The sequence below is a fragment of the Diplotaxodon limnothrissa genome, linkage group LG15 (assembly GCF_057381915.1).
Source record: "Diplotaxodon limnothrissa isolate DT_005_m linkage group LG15, D_limnothrissa_male_GT1.1, whole genome shotgun sequence".
NCBI classification, from domain to species: Eukaryota; Metazoa; Chordata; class Actinopteri; order Cichliformes; family Cichlidae; genus Diplotaxodon; species Diplotaxodon limnothrissa.
Window position 1 is genome coordinate 44463568 of NC_140610.1, and position 13158 is coordinate 44476725.

At 48.3% G+C, this 13158-nt stretch overlaps 1 protein-coding gene across 5 annotated transcripts in view; it reads right to left on the bottom strand.

Moving 5' to 3' along the window:
- Positions 1 to 13158, bottom strand: part of LOC146618113 (myelin transcription factor 1-like protein) — a 70603-nt gene that overhangs the window by 25708 nt on the left and 31737 nt on the right. For all 5 annotated transcript variants that reach the window (XM_085372000.1, XM_085371999.1, XM_085371996.1 and 2 more), the window contains 2 exons: positions 12452 to 12586; positions 8574 to 8664 (listed from right to left, as the gene is read on the bottom strand). In XM_085372000.1, coding sequence (XP_085228126.1) covers positions 8574 to 8664; positions 12452 to 12586 — 226 coding nt within the window. The remainder of the gene's footprint in view (positions 1 to 8573; positions 8665 to 12451; positions 12587 to 13158) is intronic.

Consider the following 13158-nt stretch of genomic DNA (forward strand, 5'->3'; position numbering starts at 1 on the left):
AATCCCCACAACCTCCCATGTTAAAATGTCCATGTTTACAGCCAGCTACAAAAACTGGGTTTGTTCTTTCTAGCAGTTTTCTCCCTTTAAATCAACTCTACAAAGTTCGAATCTTTTAATGTTTTTTTACACTTAAAGTTTTGTCTTATTCTGGTTGTTTCTGCTCTGAGCGACAGGTAAGGACTCGCTCAACTGGACCTCATGATGATGGTTGTGCTATTAGTGCTTTCTGAAGCATTTATAACACATGACAAACAATATAACCCACTAACAATTAAATAATAAGAAACACTTCAAAAAGTTTGTGAGAGACTTTCTTTAATTTTAATAGTCTGCAACTGAAGATATCTGTGTCTCCACCTTTGGATGCACCTGATCAAGTCTGGAGTAATACTGAAAACTCCTGGTCAACAATATCATCATCATCATCATCATCATAACAGTAACCAAATGTAATCAAATGTAAATTCTGCTTTACTACAGTGGGGCAAAAAAGTATTTAGTCAGCCACCGATTGTGCAAGTTCCCCCACTTAAAATGAAGACAGAGGTCAGTAATTTGCACCAGAGGTACACTTCAACTGTGAGAGACAAAATGTGAAAAAAAAATCCATGAATTCACATGGTAGGATTTGTAAAGAATTTATTTGTAAATTAGGGTGGAAAATAAGTATTTGGTCACCTCAAACAAGGAAAATCTCTGGCTCTCACAGACCTGTAACGTCTTCTGTAAGAAGCTTTTCTGTCCCCCACTCGTTACCTGTATGAATGGCACGTGTTTGAACTCATCATCTGTATAAAAGACACCTGTCCACAGCCTCAAACAGTCAGACTCCAAACTCCGCCATGGCCAAGACCAAAGAGCTTTCGAAGGACACCAGGAAAAGTATTGTAGACCTGCACCAGACTGGGAAGAGTGAATCTACAATAGGCAAGCAGCTTGGTGTGAAAAAATCAACTGTGGGAGCAATCATCAGAAAATGGAAGACATACAAGACCACTGATAATCTCCCTCGATCTGGGGCTCCACGCAAGATCTCATCCCGTGGTGTCAAAATGATCATGAGAATGGTGAGCAAAGATCCCAGAACCACACGGGGGGACCTGGTGAATGACCTGCAGAGAGCTGGGACCAAAGTAACAAAGGTCACCATCAGTAACACACTACAACGGCAGGGAATCAAATCCCGCACTGTCAGACGTGTTCCGCTGCTGAAGCCAGTGCATGTCCAGGCCCGTCTGAAGTTTGCCAGAGAGCACATGGATGATACAGCAGAGGATTGGGAGAATGTCATGTGGTCAGATGAAACCAAAGTAGAACTTTTTGGTATAAACTCAACTCGTCGTGTTTGGAGGAAGAAGAATACTGAGTTGCATCCCAAGAACACCATACCTACCGTGAAGCATGGGGGTGGAAACATCATGCTATGGGGCTGTTTTTCTGCCAAGGGGACAGGACGACTGATCCGTGTTAAGGACAGAATGAATGGGGCCATGTATCGTGAGATTTTGAGCCAAAACCTCCTTCCATCAGTGAGAACTTTGAAGATGAAACGAGGCTGGGTCTTCCAACATGACAATGATCCAAAACACACCGCCCGGGCAACAAAGGAGTGGCTCCGTAAGAAGCATTTGAAAGTCCTGGAGTGGCCTAGCCAGTCTCCAGACCTCAACCCCATAGAAAATCTGTGGCGGGAGTTGAAAGTCCGTGTTGCTCGGCGACAGCCCCAAAACATCACTGCTCTCGAGAAGATCTGCATGGAGGAATGGGCCAAAATACCAGCTACTGTGTGTGCAAACCTGGTAAAGACCTATAGTAAACGTTTGACCTCTGTTATTGCCAACAAAGGTTATGTTACAAAGTATTGAGTTGTATTTTTGTTATTGACCAAATACTTATTTTCCACCCTGATTTACGAATAAATTCTTTACAAATCCTACCATGTGGATTCATGGATTTTTTTTTCACATTCTGTCTCTCACAGTTGAAGTGTACCTCTGGTGCAAATTACTGACCTCTGTCATCATTTTAAGTGGGGGAACTTGCACAATCGGTGGCTGACTAAATACTTTTTTGCCCCACTGTAAATTCCCTGCATTATATTAAAATAAATAAAAAAATATTAAATTCTATATTCAGGTTTCTAAAATGGGTGAAAAAACCCTAAGCCAGGAATTTGTTATACTTATAAATACAATTTATTATAGCCCTTTGCTTTCTGACTGTAGCATCAAGACCAAGAATGTGCTCATTTCGTTATTTTGATTTGTAATTCATTCATTTTTATGTGTTTCATTTACTTTTTTCTACATTTTGGGCATACATGTTGCAAACAGAGTTAATAATCCGTTTAGGAGGTGTAATTCTGGACTGTACTGTACTAAAGTACTTATGTACTTTCTTCCATTCTTTATAAATAAAGTTGTTAATATTAAAGTCTAGAAGAAGAATTATAAGGACTCTGAGGACCAAGCTAGCAAATAACAAAGTCTCAGTTCAATTTTATTTATATAGCACCAAACAGTCAACAACAGCAATCCAACAGCTTGAAAGAGTCAGTAAAGCCCCAGATTAGCACTTTATAAACAAGTGGGTGATGTCACAGAAGCTCTGTCCTTCTTTTATATACAGTTGTGGCGGAGGCGTGGCCCCGGGCGCAGCTGCAGGGGAGGAGTGGAGCGGAAGGCTCAACGGGGCGGCGCTGCGAGGCCGGTAAGAACAGCTGATATTGTTTATGGACTGATGATGGTCTGCTCCGCTGTGTTTATAGTGAGACGAGGAGGAGCGGCCAAGGGAGATCAGCTGGGCTCGAGCTGTCAGACGGTGCGACTGAGTCAGCTGTCAAAATACAAATATATCAATAAATGTGGAAGTTGGCTATACCTGCCTGTGTGTGCGTGTGTCTGTGCTTGGTGTACTCCACAAGTGGTGCCGAAACCCGGGAGTGTGCCGGTGGGGAAATGTCCGACCCACAGGCCACGCCACCCGCCCAGCCTCTGCAATTCTTGGCGCAGATGCTGGCGGAGATGGCGACGATGAGCCGGGATCAGGCGGCCGACCAGCGTGCCCACCTGGCCGCGCTGCGGGAGCAGACGGACCGACAGACGCAAGTTCTGGAACGGCTGGTCGGGGCCGCTGCCACGCCGAAGCCCTCGCCGCTGTCGGTGTCGGTGCCCCGGATGGGGGACGGGGACGACCCACAAGTTTTTTTGGAGACCTTCCGTGCCACGGCGGAGGCTTGCCAATGGCCGCGGGAGGAGTGGGCTCCGCGGCTGCTCCCCCTGCTGTCTGGGGAGGCACAAACAGCGGCCCTGAGTCTGCCTCCGGCGTCGAGGAGCAGCTTCCCGGACGTGAGCCGGGCGGTGGTGGACAGGCTGGGGCTCACCGCCGAAGACCATCGCCGGCGGTTCCGGGCCTGTCGGCTGGCTACAACGGACCGACCATTCGCCTGGGCCCGGCAGCCGTGCGACGCGGCGGTGCGCTGGCTGCAACCGGGAGCATCGGAGGGCGAGACGAAGCTGGTGGACAAGGTGGTGCTGGAGCAGTTCACGGAGGGATTGCCAGCGGAGACGACGAGATGGGTCCGGTGCCACCGGCCCGCAAGCCTGGAGGTAGCGGTGACGCTAGCGGAAGACCACCTTGCCGCTGGAGCAGGGGAACCCGGGGACGCCGGACGGAGGCCGAACAAACAGGCCCCAGTGCCGGCCCCAAGACGCCGTGTGCCGGCACCAGGGCAGGCAGAGCGGCTGCCGGCGCTGAGCCCCACTAACCCTTTCGCGGCGTTGGTGCCGTCCAGGGTAGCCGAGCCAAGTGGAGCCGCCCCCGAGCCACGGAGGGCCGCACAGACGCTGGGGCCGGAGTGTTGGAAGTGCGGGCAGCCGGGGCACCTGAGGAGGGATTGTCCGCTTATGGAAGTGGGGCAGGTGTTTCGCGTTGCTGGCGCCCCAGCACCCTCCCCCGGTCCAGGAGGGACATACAGTATTCCGGTAAGGACTCGAGGGGGTATACGCCAGGCGTTGGTGGACACGGGCTGCACGCAGACCCTCGTACACCAAAGCTTGGTTCGCCCCGGGGCATTGCTGGAGGCAGAATGGGTGGAGGTGAGGTGTGTGCATGGTGATGTTCACAGGTATCCCATTGTGCCGCTGCTGTTAAAATATAAGGGCAAAACACATAGAGTAACGGCGGCGGTTAGCCCGCGCCTGTCGCACCCCCTGATTCTGGGTACCAATTGGCCGGGGTTTCATCAGCTACTGGGGCAGTACGCGGGGGTGCGATCACGACCAGAAGCGGGGTGTAGCGTGTGCGCGGCATTCAGCGGTGACGCGGGGTCGTCCGACACCGACTCCGGGGGGGAGGAGCTGGCGGGTCCCTCACGGGACGTCCCGCCGGCCCCGGAAGTGTCCCCCATGGGTGATTTCCCACTGGAGCAGTCTCGTGACGACACCCTACGCTCAGCCTTTGACCAAGTGATGGCTATTGATGGTCACGTGGTGCGCCCTGAGGCCGCGCAGACCTACCCGCGTTTCGTCTTATTAAACGACCGATTATATCGAGTGAGTCGTGACACTCAGACAGAGGAAACACACACCCAGTTGTTGGTGCCGCAGGGCCGCCGGGAAACGCTTTTCCAGGCGGCCCACTATAACCCCATGGCACGGCATATGGGCTATGAGAAAACTCTGGAGCGAATAACGGCCCGATTTTATTGGCCGGGCATCCGAGCGGATGTGCGCCGCTGGTGCGCGTCCTGCCCGGACTGCCAACTTGTTAACCAGCCGGCCATACCGAAGGCGCCGCTGCGCCCTCTCCCCCTCATTGAGGTCCCGTTTGAGCGCATCGGCATGGACCTCATCGGGCCGTTTCACCGGAGTGCACGCGGCTACCGCTTTGTGTTAGTCCTGGTGGATTACGCAACGCGGTACCCGGAAGCAGTTCCGCTGCGCACCATCTCTGCAAAGAGTGTGGCGCAGGCACTGTTTCAGGTCATCTCCCGAGTCGGAATCCCGAAAGAGATACTGACTGACCAGGGCACGTCGTTTATGTCTCGTACACTGCGGGAACTGTACGAATTACTGGGCATTAAATCTATTCGGACCAGCGTCTACCACCCTCAGACTGACGGGCTGGTGGAGCGGCTGAATAAGACTTTAAAGTCCATGATTCGGAAGTTCATTAACGAGGATGAACGCAATTGGGATCACTGGCTAGACCCTCTGTTATTCGCAGTGCGGGAGGTGCCCCAGGCCTCCACGGGATTTTCTCCCTTTGAACTGCTGTTCGGCAGGAGGCCACGTGGGGTGCTCGACCTGATTAAAGAAAGCTGGGAGGACGGTCCGAGCCCCGCCAAAAATGAGATTCAGTACGTGTTGGACCTGAGAGCAAAACTCCACACTTTGGGGAGGTTGTCACGGGAGAATTTGCTCCAGGCTCAGCAGCGTCAGCAACGCCTGTATGACAGAGGGGCTAGGCTCAGGCAATTTTCACCGGGAGATAAAGTGCTTGTGTTACTCCCTACTTCCAGCTCGAAGTTGCTCGCCAAGTGGCAAGGACCCTTTGTGGTCACACGGCGAGTCGGGGACGTGGACTATGAGGTCGCTCGGTCGGACAGGGGAGGGGCCACGCAGATTTATCACCTCAATCTCCTCAAACTGTGGCGAGAGGTTGAAACCGCTTCTCTGGTGAGCTTGGTGAAGGAGAGAGATGAGTTGGGGCCTGAGGTGCCAAATTCCATCATCCCCGCCTCCCTCCCTTGTGATGACCATCTCACACAGGCCCAGAGAGCGGATGTTGTCGCGTTGCAACAGCGTTTTGCGGACGTGTTCTCCCCCCTGCCCGGCCGGACGTCCCTCATCGAGCACCATTTCGTGACGCAGCCTGGCGTGACGGTGCGTTCACGGCCCTACAGGCTCCCGGAGCACAAGCGAAAAATCGTGCAGAGGGAATTGGCGGAAATGCTGAGGATGGGAGTAATAGAAGAGTCGCACAGCGCCTGGTGTAGCCCCATCGTTCTGGTGGCGAAGAAGGATGGGTCTATACGGTTCTGTGTCGACTATCGCAGGGTGAACGAAGTGTCACGCTTTGATGCCTACCCCATGCCTCGGGTCGACGAGCTCCTGGACCGGTTAGGCACGGCCCGCTTTTTCACGACACTGGACTTAACCAAGGGCTATTGGCAGATTCCCTTGTCTGCCGAGGCCAGGGAGAAAACGGCCTTCTCCACTCCGTACGGTTTGTACCAGTTCGTGACACTTCCGTTTGGCCTGTTCGGGGCCCCGGCCACTTTCCAGCGTCTCATGGACCGGGTACTGCGTCCGCACGCAGCGTATGCTGCCGCCTACCTGGATGACGTGATCATCCACAGCGACACCTGGGCGGAGCATGTGCTGCGGGTGGCCGCGGTCCTGGAGTCCCTGAGGGGGGCGGGGCTCACGGCCAATCCGAAGAAGTGCGCGGTTGGACGGAGGGAGGTGCAGTATCTGGGGTACCACCTGGGGGGCGGGCAGGTGCGTCCACAGGTGGAGAAGACGGCGGCTATCGCATCCTGCCCGCGCCCCAGGACGAAAAAGGAGGTGAGACGGTTCTTGGGGTTGGCGGGTTACTATCGTCGCTTTGTGCCGGGGTTTGCGCAGCTAACCAGCCCCCTGACCGATCTCACTCGAAAGGGTGCCCCGGATCTGGTCCAGTGGACGGGGCCGTGCCAGGCGGCGTTTGTGCAGGTGAAAAAGGCTCTCTGTGGGGAGCCGCTGCTTCACACTCCTAACTTTTCCCTCCCTTTTGTTCTGCAGACTGACGCCTCGGACAGAGGGCTGGGAGCCGTTTTGTCCCAGCAGGTGAGGGGGGCCGACCGCCCTGTCCTGTTCATCAGCCGGAAGCTGCCGGAGCGGAGCGCGAGCGCCGGTACAGCACTGTGGAGAAGGAGTGCCTGGCCATCCGGTGGGCGGTCGGCTCCCTGCGCTATTACCTCCTGGGACGCTCATTCACCCTCTGTTCGGACCACGCCCCGCTGCAGTGGCTCCACCGCATGAAGGATGCCAACGCCCGGATCACCCGGTGGTATCTGGCGTTGCAGCCCTTTAAGTTCAAGGTGATCCATAGGCCGGGGGCGCTGATGGCAGTGGCCGATTTCCTCTCTCGCTCGCGGGGGGGGGGGGGGGGGAGTTGGCTCGGCCGGACGGCTCCCCGGCCTTGAACGGGCGGTGGGGGTGTGTGGCGGAGGCGTGGCCCCGGGCGCAGCTGCAGGGGAGGAGTGGAGCGGAAGGCTCAACGGGGCGGCGCTGCGAGGCCGGTAAGAACAGCTGATATTGTTTATGGACTGATGATGGTCTGCTCCGCTGTGTTTATAGTGAGACGAGGAGGAGCGGCCAAGGGAGATCAGCTGGGCTCGAGCTGTCAGACGGTGCGACTGAGTCAGCTGTCAAAATACAAATATATCAATAAATGTGGAAGTTGGCTATACCTGCCTGTGTGTGCGTGTGTCTGTGCTTGGTGTACTCCACAACAGTCTACAAGTGAAATTGAGCAGCAGTTTTTAATGCTGGACTTTTAACACATTTTTATTTTTCAAAACCTGAAATACTTATTTATAACTTGAGTTTCACTTGCACTCAGGCATTTAGGACTTTGATACTTCCATCCATCTGTTAGCTACATCTTCTTACCCTGTAGTGTGTTGTGTGGGTGGTGGAGCCAAACTCAGCTTATACTAGGAGAGGGGTGGGGTGACCCAGTCAATCAGAGAGCTATTTTTAATAACCACACAGACAACCAATCAGACTCACATTCACGCCTAGGGGTGATTTAGAGTTACCAGTCATCATAACTTCCAAGTTTTTGGACTATGTGAACCACACAGAGGGAACACTGAAGTTTACTTACATAGATTATGTTATCTATACTTTTTTCCTTCATACTGAGAAGTAAAGTTGCACATACTTGTGTTTTTATTCATTTACATACTTACTTTTTATAAGCAACGAACACTTCTGCAGAGGCAATTTAGTGTTGTGACTATTATTTAACTTATGCTGTGGTTAGACTTTGATTCTTAGTTTCCAGTATTTCTGTTAGGGTTTAGCTAACAGCAGGGGTCCATGACCAAACCCCCTGTAGCGATTAATGATGCCCAGTCTGTGGACTTGTTCAGAAATGCTGGTCAAATGCTGATAAAACCAATGTTTCTATAAGTGTGTGGTGTATGGGGCACAGAAATGTAATGTAAAAATTTATGTTTTTAACTTTCCACAGAATTAAGGCCATTCATATCATACCATTAACTATAAGTTACCAGTTCCTACTTAAATCCCTGTTTCTTCGTAAATGCTTCTTACATATTGCACACTAACAAATGATAATAATAAACAAAAATAAAAATGAGTAATACTTCATGTTATGAGTTTGCAGAATCCTTTCAGCCAAAGCAAACATATCAGAGTTTATGGAGTACAGGACCTAAGCATCAGCAAGTAGTTTGACTGGAGATGTGCTCCTGAAACCACACACACACTGACGATATCTGTACGATGGAGGTGTGGATCAGCTGATAGCGGCCCGGCGAAAGGCCACTCACTCACCTGCGATGCGAGTTCCTGTTGCTATTGACATGACCCCGTCCAGAGCAGCCAGGAGTAGGGCACTTTAAAACATTTTCATACATGGCAAGGACTTTGACAGAGAGGAAAAGGTGAGAAAGACAGCCAGGGTTAGGAGCAGACAGGAGAGTTAACGGGTGTTCAGCTCGACGGTTAGGCATGCACAGATTACAGCTGCACGACTGATGTGACAGTGGGCAAGAATTTCACAAAACGGGCATGAACGCTAAGACAAAGTGCGTCAACAGCAGGAAGTCGCCAGTTCTCCTCTTTGTTTCCCTTGTAGCCACCTCAGATTCAGCTGTGCTTCATGTTTTGCATCGGTTTAAGAAACATGCCTCCTCAAGGGGGTTATTTTGTCACAAAAATCATTAAAGATTAAGGTAAATGTGCTGTGTTTTTTGCCTTTTTCCCCACGAACTTTCCTCTAAACTGCTCTCCGTTTGTAGTTATGATTGCCCCAAGTATTCCCTTCCTACTGAGGAAACACAGCTCTCATTTGCCTTTTGATCACTGCGGTCATGTCATGAAATTTCATGAGATGAGACTGTACTGGATGCAGTAGTTCGTCATGCACTGTTAAGGATGGCTGATGACTCCGCAGGAGGAAGAGGAATGTGTCTGGTAATAAATGAAGGTTTAAAATTCTGTTTCAGATCGTTTCTTTCAAATATGTATAATCTTCATATACAGTTTAAGTTTCTAGATATTGAAAAGCCCAGCAAGCTTTTACCTGTATGTCTGAATATCTTTCTGTATTGTCCATGCAGGTATTTCTTTTTGTCATTTTTACCTTGTTGCATACAGAAGATAAGCTATATGTAAAAAAGGATGTGAAGTCTCATTTGGAAGGCTGAATGTTTTTGCTGCCAATACATTTTTCTTTTTGTTTTATATACCAGACTGACTTACAACTCGAAAAATAGGCAGGATGATAAAGCGGGGCATGGTTTACAGAAGGGCTCACTTGTGATTGACAGATCAAATACGGTCCTCTCCCACCATGCCTGGTCTCAAAACAACACGATGCTAAAAGCCAAAATGTTCAGCGCAAGACTTCTGAACAGGCCTCGTTCACAGAGGACAAGAGACTGCTTGGCAACCACCTGGCAACCACCGTTCGCTAGGGACAAATGAGTATTCTGATTGGCTCAGTCGCTGTCAGTGGTTCCTGCTAGTCACTGTGAAATTGACTGCTGAGACCCAGTCATGCAGGCCTCGAAAATGTGTATTCCCCTATGACGAGTGGCTGGTCAAGATAGCTGGATGTTGCTGGGTGAATATTATTATTATATATTATTCATTTTTCTTTCCTTAGAGGTATATAGTGCCATACTGAAAACCTCCTTCTGATTGCTAATTTATCTGCAAGCCTTCCCCAACTAATCGCTAAATGTTGGGAAATTGTAAAAAACAAAACAAAAAAAAAAAACCAAACAAACTGTGATTAAAACTGGAAACAGAGAAAATTCACCTTCAGAGTAAAAGTTGCACATTGTGAAATGTGTTGATTTCAGCAGTAAGACATGAAATGGTCTTTGTCTCCAGTTTGCATCACACATTTTTGAGTTTCAGTTTCAGTTTTGAGTGTTTGCAGACTTGCCATCTTTCATTCAAACTGTGGGTGAATGTGGTACTCTGCAAATAGCCAAAGCAAGAAGGTTTTTGGTGCAGCACCTTCTTTGCATCCTTTTCACTTTGCTACAGCCAGCAAACTCCAGCATCCACTTCCCAAAAAGCTTTGGGAATATCTTTTTTTTCCTCCTAGTGACCGTTAGGTACTAGAGGGTCACTGACCGGTCTCTGGGCATGCATGACTGACGACTAACAAACTGCTGATGTCTTATCGATCTTTTGTACAGTCTATGTGTTCAATTGTTCCACCAGGGTGAATGAAGCCTCATCTAAACTAATGTAATGTTTTACCTGTGAGTTCAGTGAGCATGCTTCAAGCAGGCTTAGATGGTTGGAAGTAATTTCATGTAGGTCTTTTTTTGAGGTTTTTTAGTCAGCAGGTTGATCAAACTGATTCTTCATGCTGTTCACGTTACAACAGCGACACAGAAATCAAAACAAGACTTCAGGCAGACGCGATGAGGAGAATGAAAAGAAAGTAAAGCAGTTCACAAAATTGAACCAAAAAAAGAAAAATAATACTATTTCTGGTGCCACAGTAAACATGAGTATGAACAGAAGCAGCTTTGTGTCCACAACAGCACTACAGTATGTTTGCTTTAGATAATTAAGATACTTTAGTAGAGACTTCCTAACAGACAGAAGTGAAATTACATTAATATATATATATATATATATATATATATATATATATAAATAAACATTTAAAGCGCAGTTGGTTTTGAAACTCAAAACCCTTGATAAAGTTTGGCAGCAATCAAGGTCTACCTTCTCAGTTGATCAAACATGTGTTAAACAAGCTCATTCGCGCATGATGATTAGACAAGACGTTCACAAGTTCTCGTGATCATAACAAAGTTAAAACCAGATTATCTAGCACGTCCAACACGACAGAACACAAATGCAGACTCATGCAGGACAGATGCATGATGGTGAACAGCCAACACTGCCAGCACTGTCCGACTTTAACTGTGATACAATCCATCTAACAAGTCATTTGAAGTCAGCATTTATTCCTTAAATCTCCTCAAATTGGAAGTACAACTAAACAAAAACAGTTCTGACCAGTAAATTATTTCCATTTGGTCCCAAAGACAAATTTTGGGGGTAGATGTCTGATGTGAAATGTTTTTTGTGCTCTCAGTCTTATATAACTCTCAGAGGCAGAAATGATCTGACTGCATGAGTAAAACCTCAAAGTGCGCAGCTAAATAAACACGATTCAGCTCACTCGTTAATGTAACACAACAGAAAAAAGAGGTTTGTGACACTGAAGTGCAGCTCCCTTTATCGCCAACTTTGTAGTCATTTCAAGCATCAAACAAACTAGAACTCATTATCCATGTTGTATTACAAATATGTGGCAGTGAATAGCAGACGCAAGTTATTATGGGATAACCGTTGGTCACTGTTGACGCCTCAGTAGTTCATTTTAGACTAGAAAAATATTGTAACTACATCTTAACACAGAAGGATGACAAATTACAGATTTATGTAGTGCTTACATGTGGTTATTTATACATTTATACACATTAATTTAGAAATACTACAGAATATTTATTCATTAATAACTGTGTTTATTATTCTGGAGAACCCTTTTCTGCAGATAGCTTGTGTTTAGTGAATCTTATTGTCTACGGTTACCGGAGTTGCTGACCTCTCCTGTCATCATGTGTGTAGTTCATCCTCTTATGAGCCAAAGTGTGACTAATATCATCAGATTAATTACTTGGGACTCCATTGTATGTTAAGACACCTCTCTGGAAAACGGTGAGATGTCTTTGTGAAGTTGAAAAGAAGTCCAACTGCCTTAAAGTCCAGGTTTAAGACCACTGTGGCCTGGATGATGAGCATCTACACAGACATTTGAGGTTATGACGATATTTCAGTGCTTCTGATGTAGCCAAGAATGTTTTGATCAGATTTCAGGATTTTAAGGAAAACCTTCTTTTTATAGAGCAGAGCATTAAAAACGTACTGCATAAAAGTACCTTTTATTATTCAGGCCACGGTTTGGAGATTCAGCAAACGTGTCCTTGTCATCTGATGTTTTACTCAACCAATAAGGTGATTCCTGCCTCCAGAGCGCTTTGAGAAATGTCTGCACATATAAAACTGCCACCCCCACCAAAAGACTGAAATACCGCTCTGGGTGAAATGACTTGTCAGAGTGCTACTGAGTTTGTGTTGTCAATGCAGCACAACATGCAAACAGAGGGACCTACTCTCAGGTGGGACACGATCTTTGTGGGGACACCCAGAAAGGCTGCGGTGATGCGGGTACAGCCCCGTCACATGACCGGTTCCGTCACAGCCTGGAGTCGGACACTTGCTCTCCTTCTTCTCTCCCCTGGAAGAGTCTGTGAAGACAAGGGGCAGCGAAAATTAGACGGAGGTGGAGTTGAGTCAACAGGTAATCGGCGTCCAAGTGTCGGAGCAGTTTTTGGCCATGAAAGGACTGAACACGGACCGTATATGGCTCATGGATTTGGCCAGTAGCCTGGTTCTTAAAAACCACCCACAACTCAGATTTGTTTAGCAAGGCAAACACTGTAGGTGTGATATTGGATCCACTGATGGCTGCTTCATTTGGTTCAAGAAACAATTGATCAATCAGAGCTTATCATGCCGAATTAAGCATCATCCTCCTACATAGATAACTCATTACCTCAGCTAGCAAGCACGGATGAGATTCACTTGGGTGTGCATGCTGCAAATCACTGACAAGTCGGGACAAACAGAACAAAATAGGCCCCCTCCCAACAAGAAACCACAATATCAGGCTGAATAGGTGAAGCTGTCCTTGCACAGATGCAGACATCATAATAAAAGCCTTCCTTTGGACTAATAACAGCTTCTTATGGGTTAACAAAGACTCTCTCTGTGCTAATGAAACAGTCTGAAGCCCATCTGAGTCTGTAGTGAGGACGAT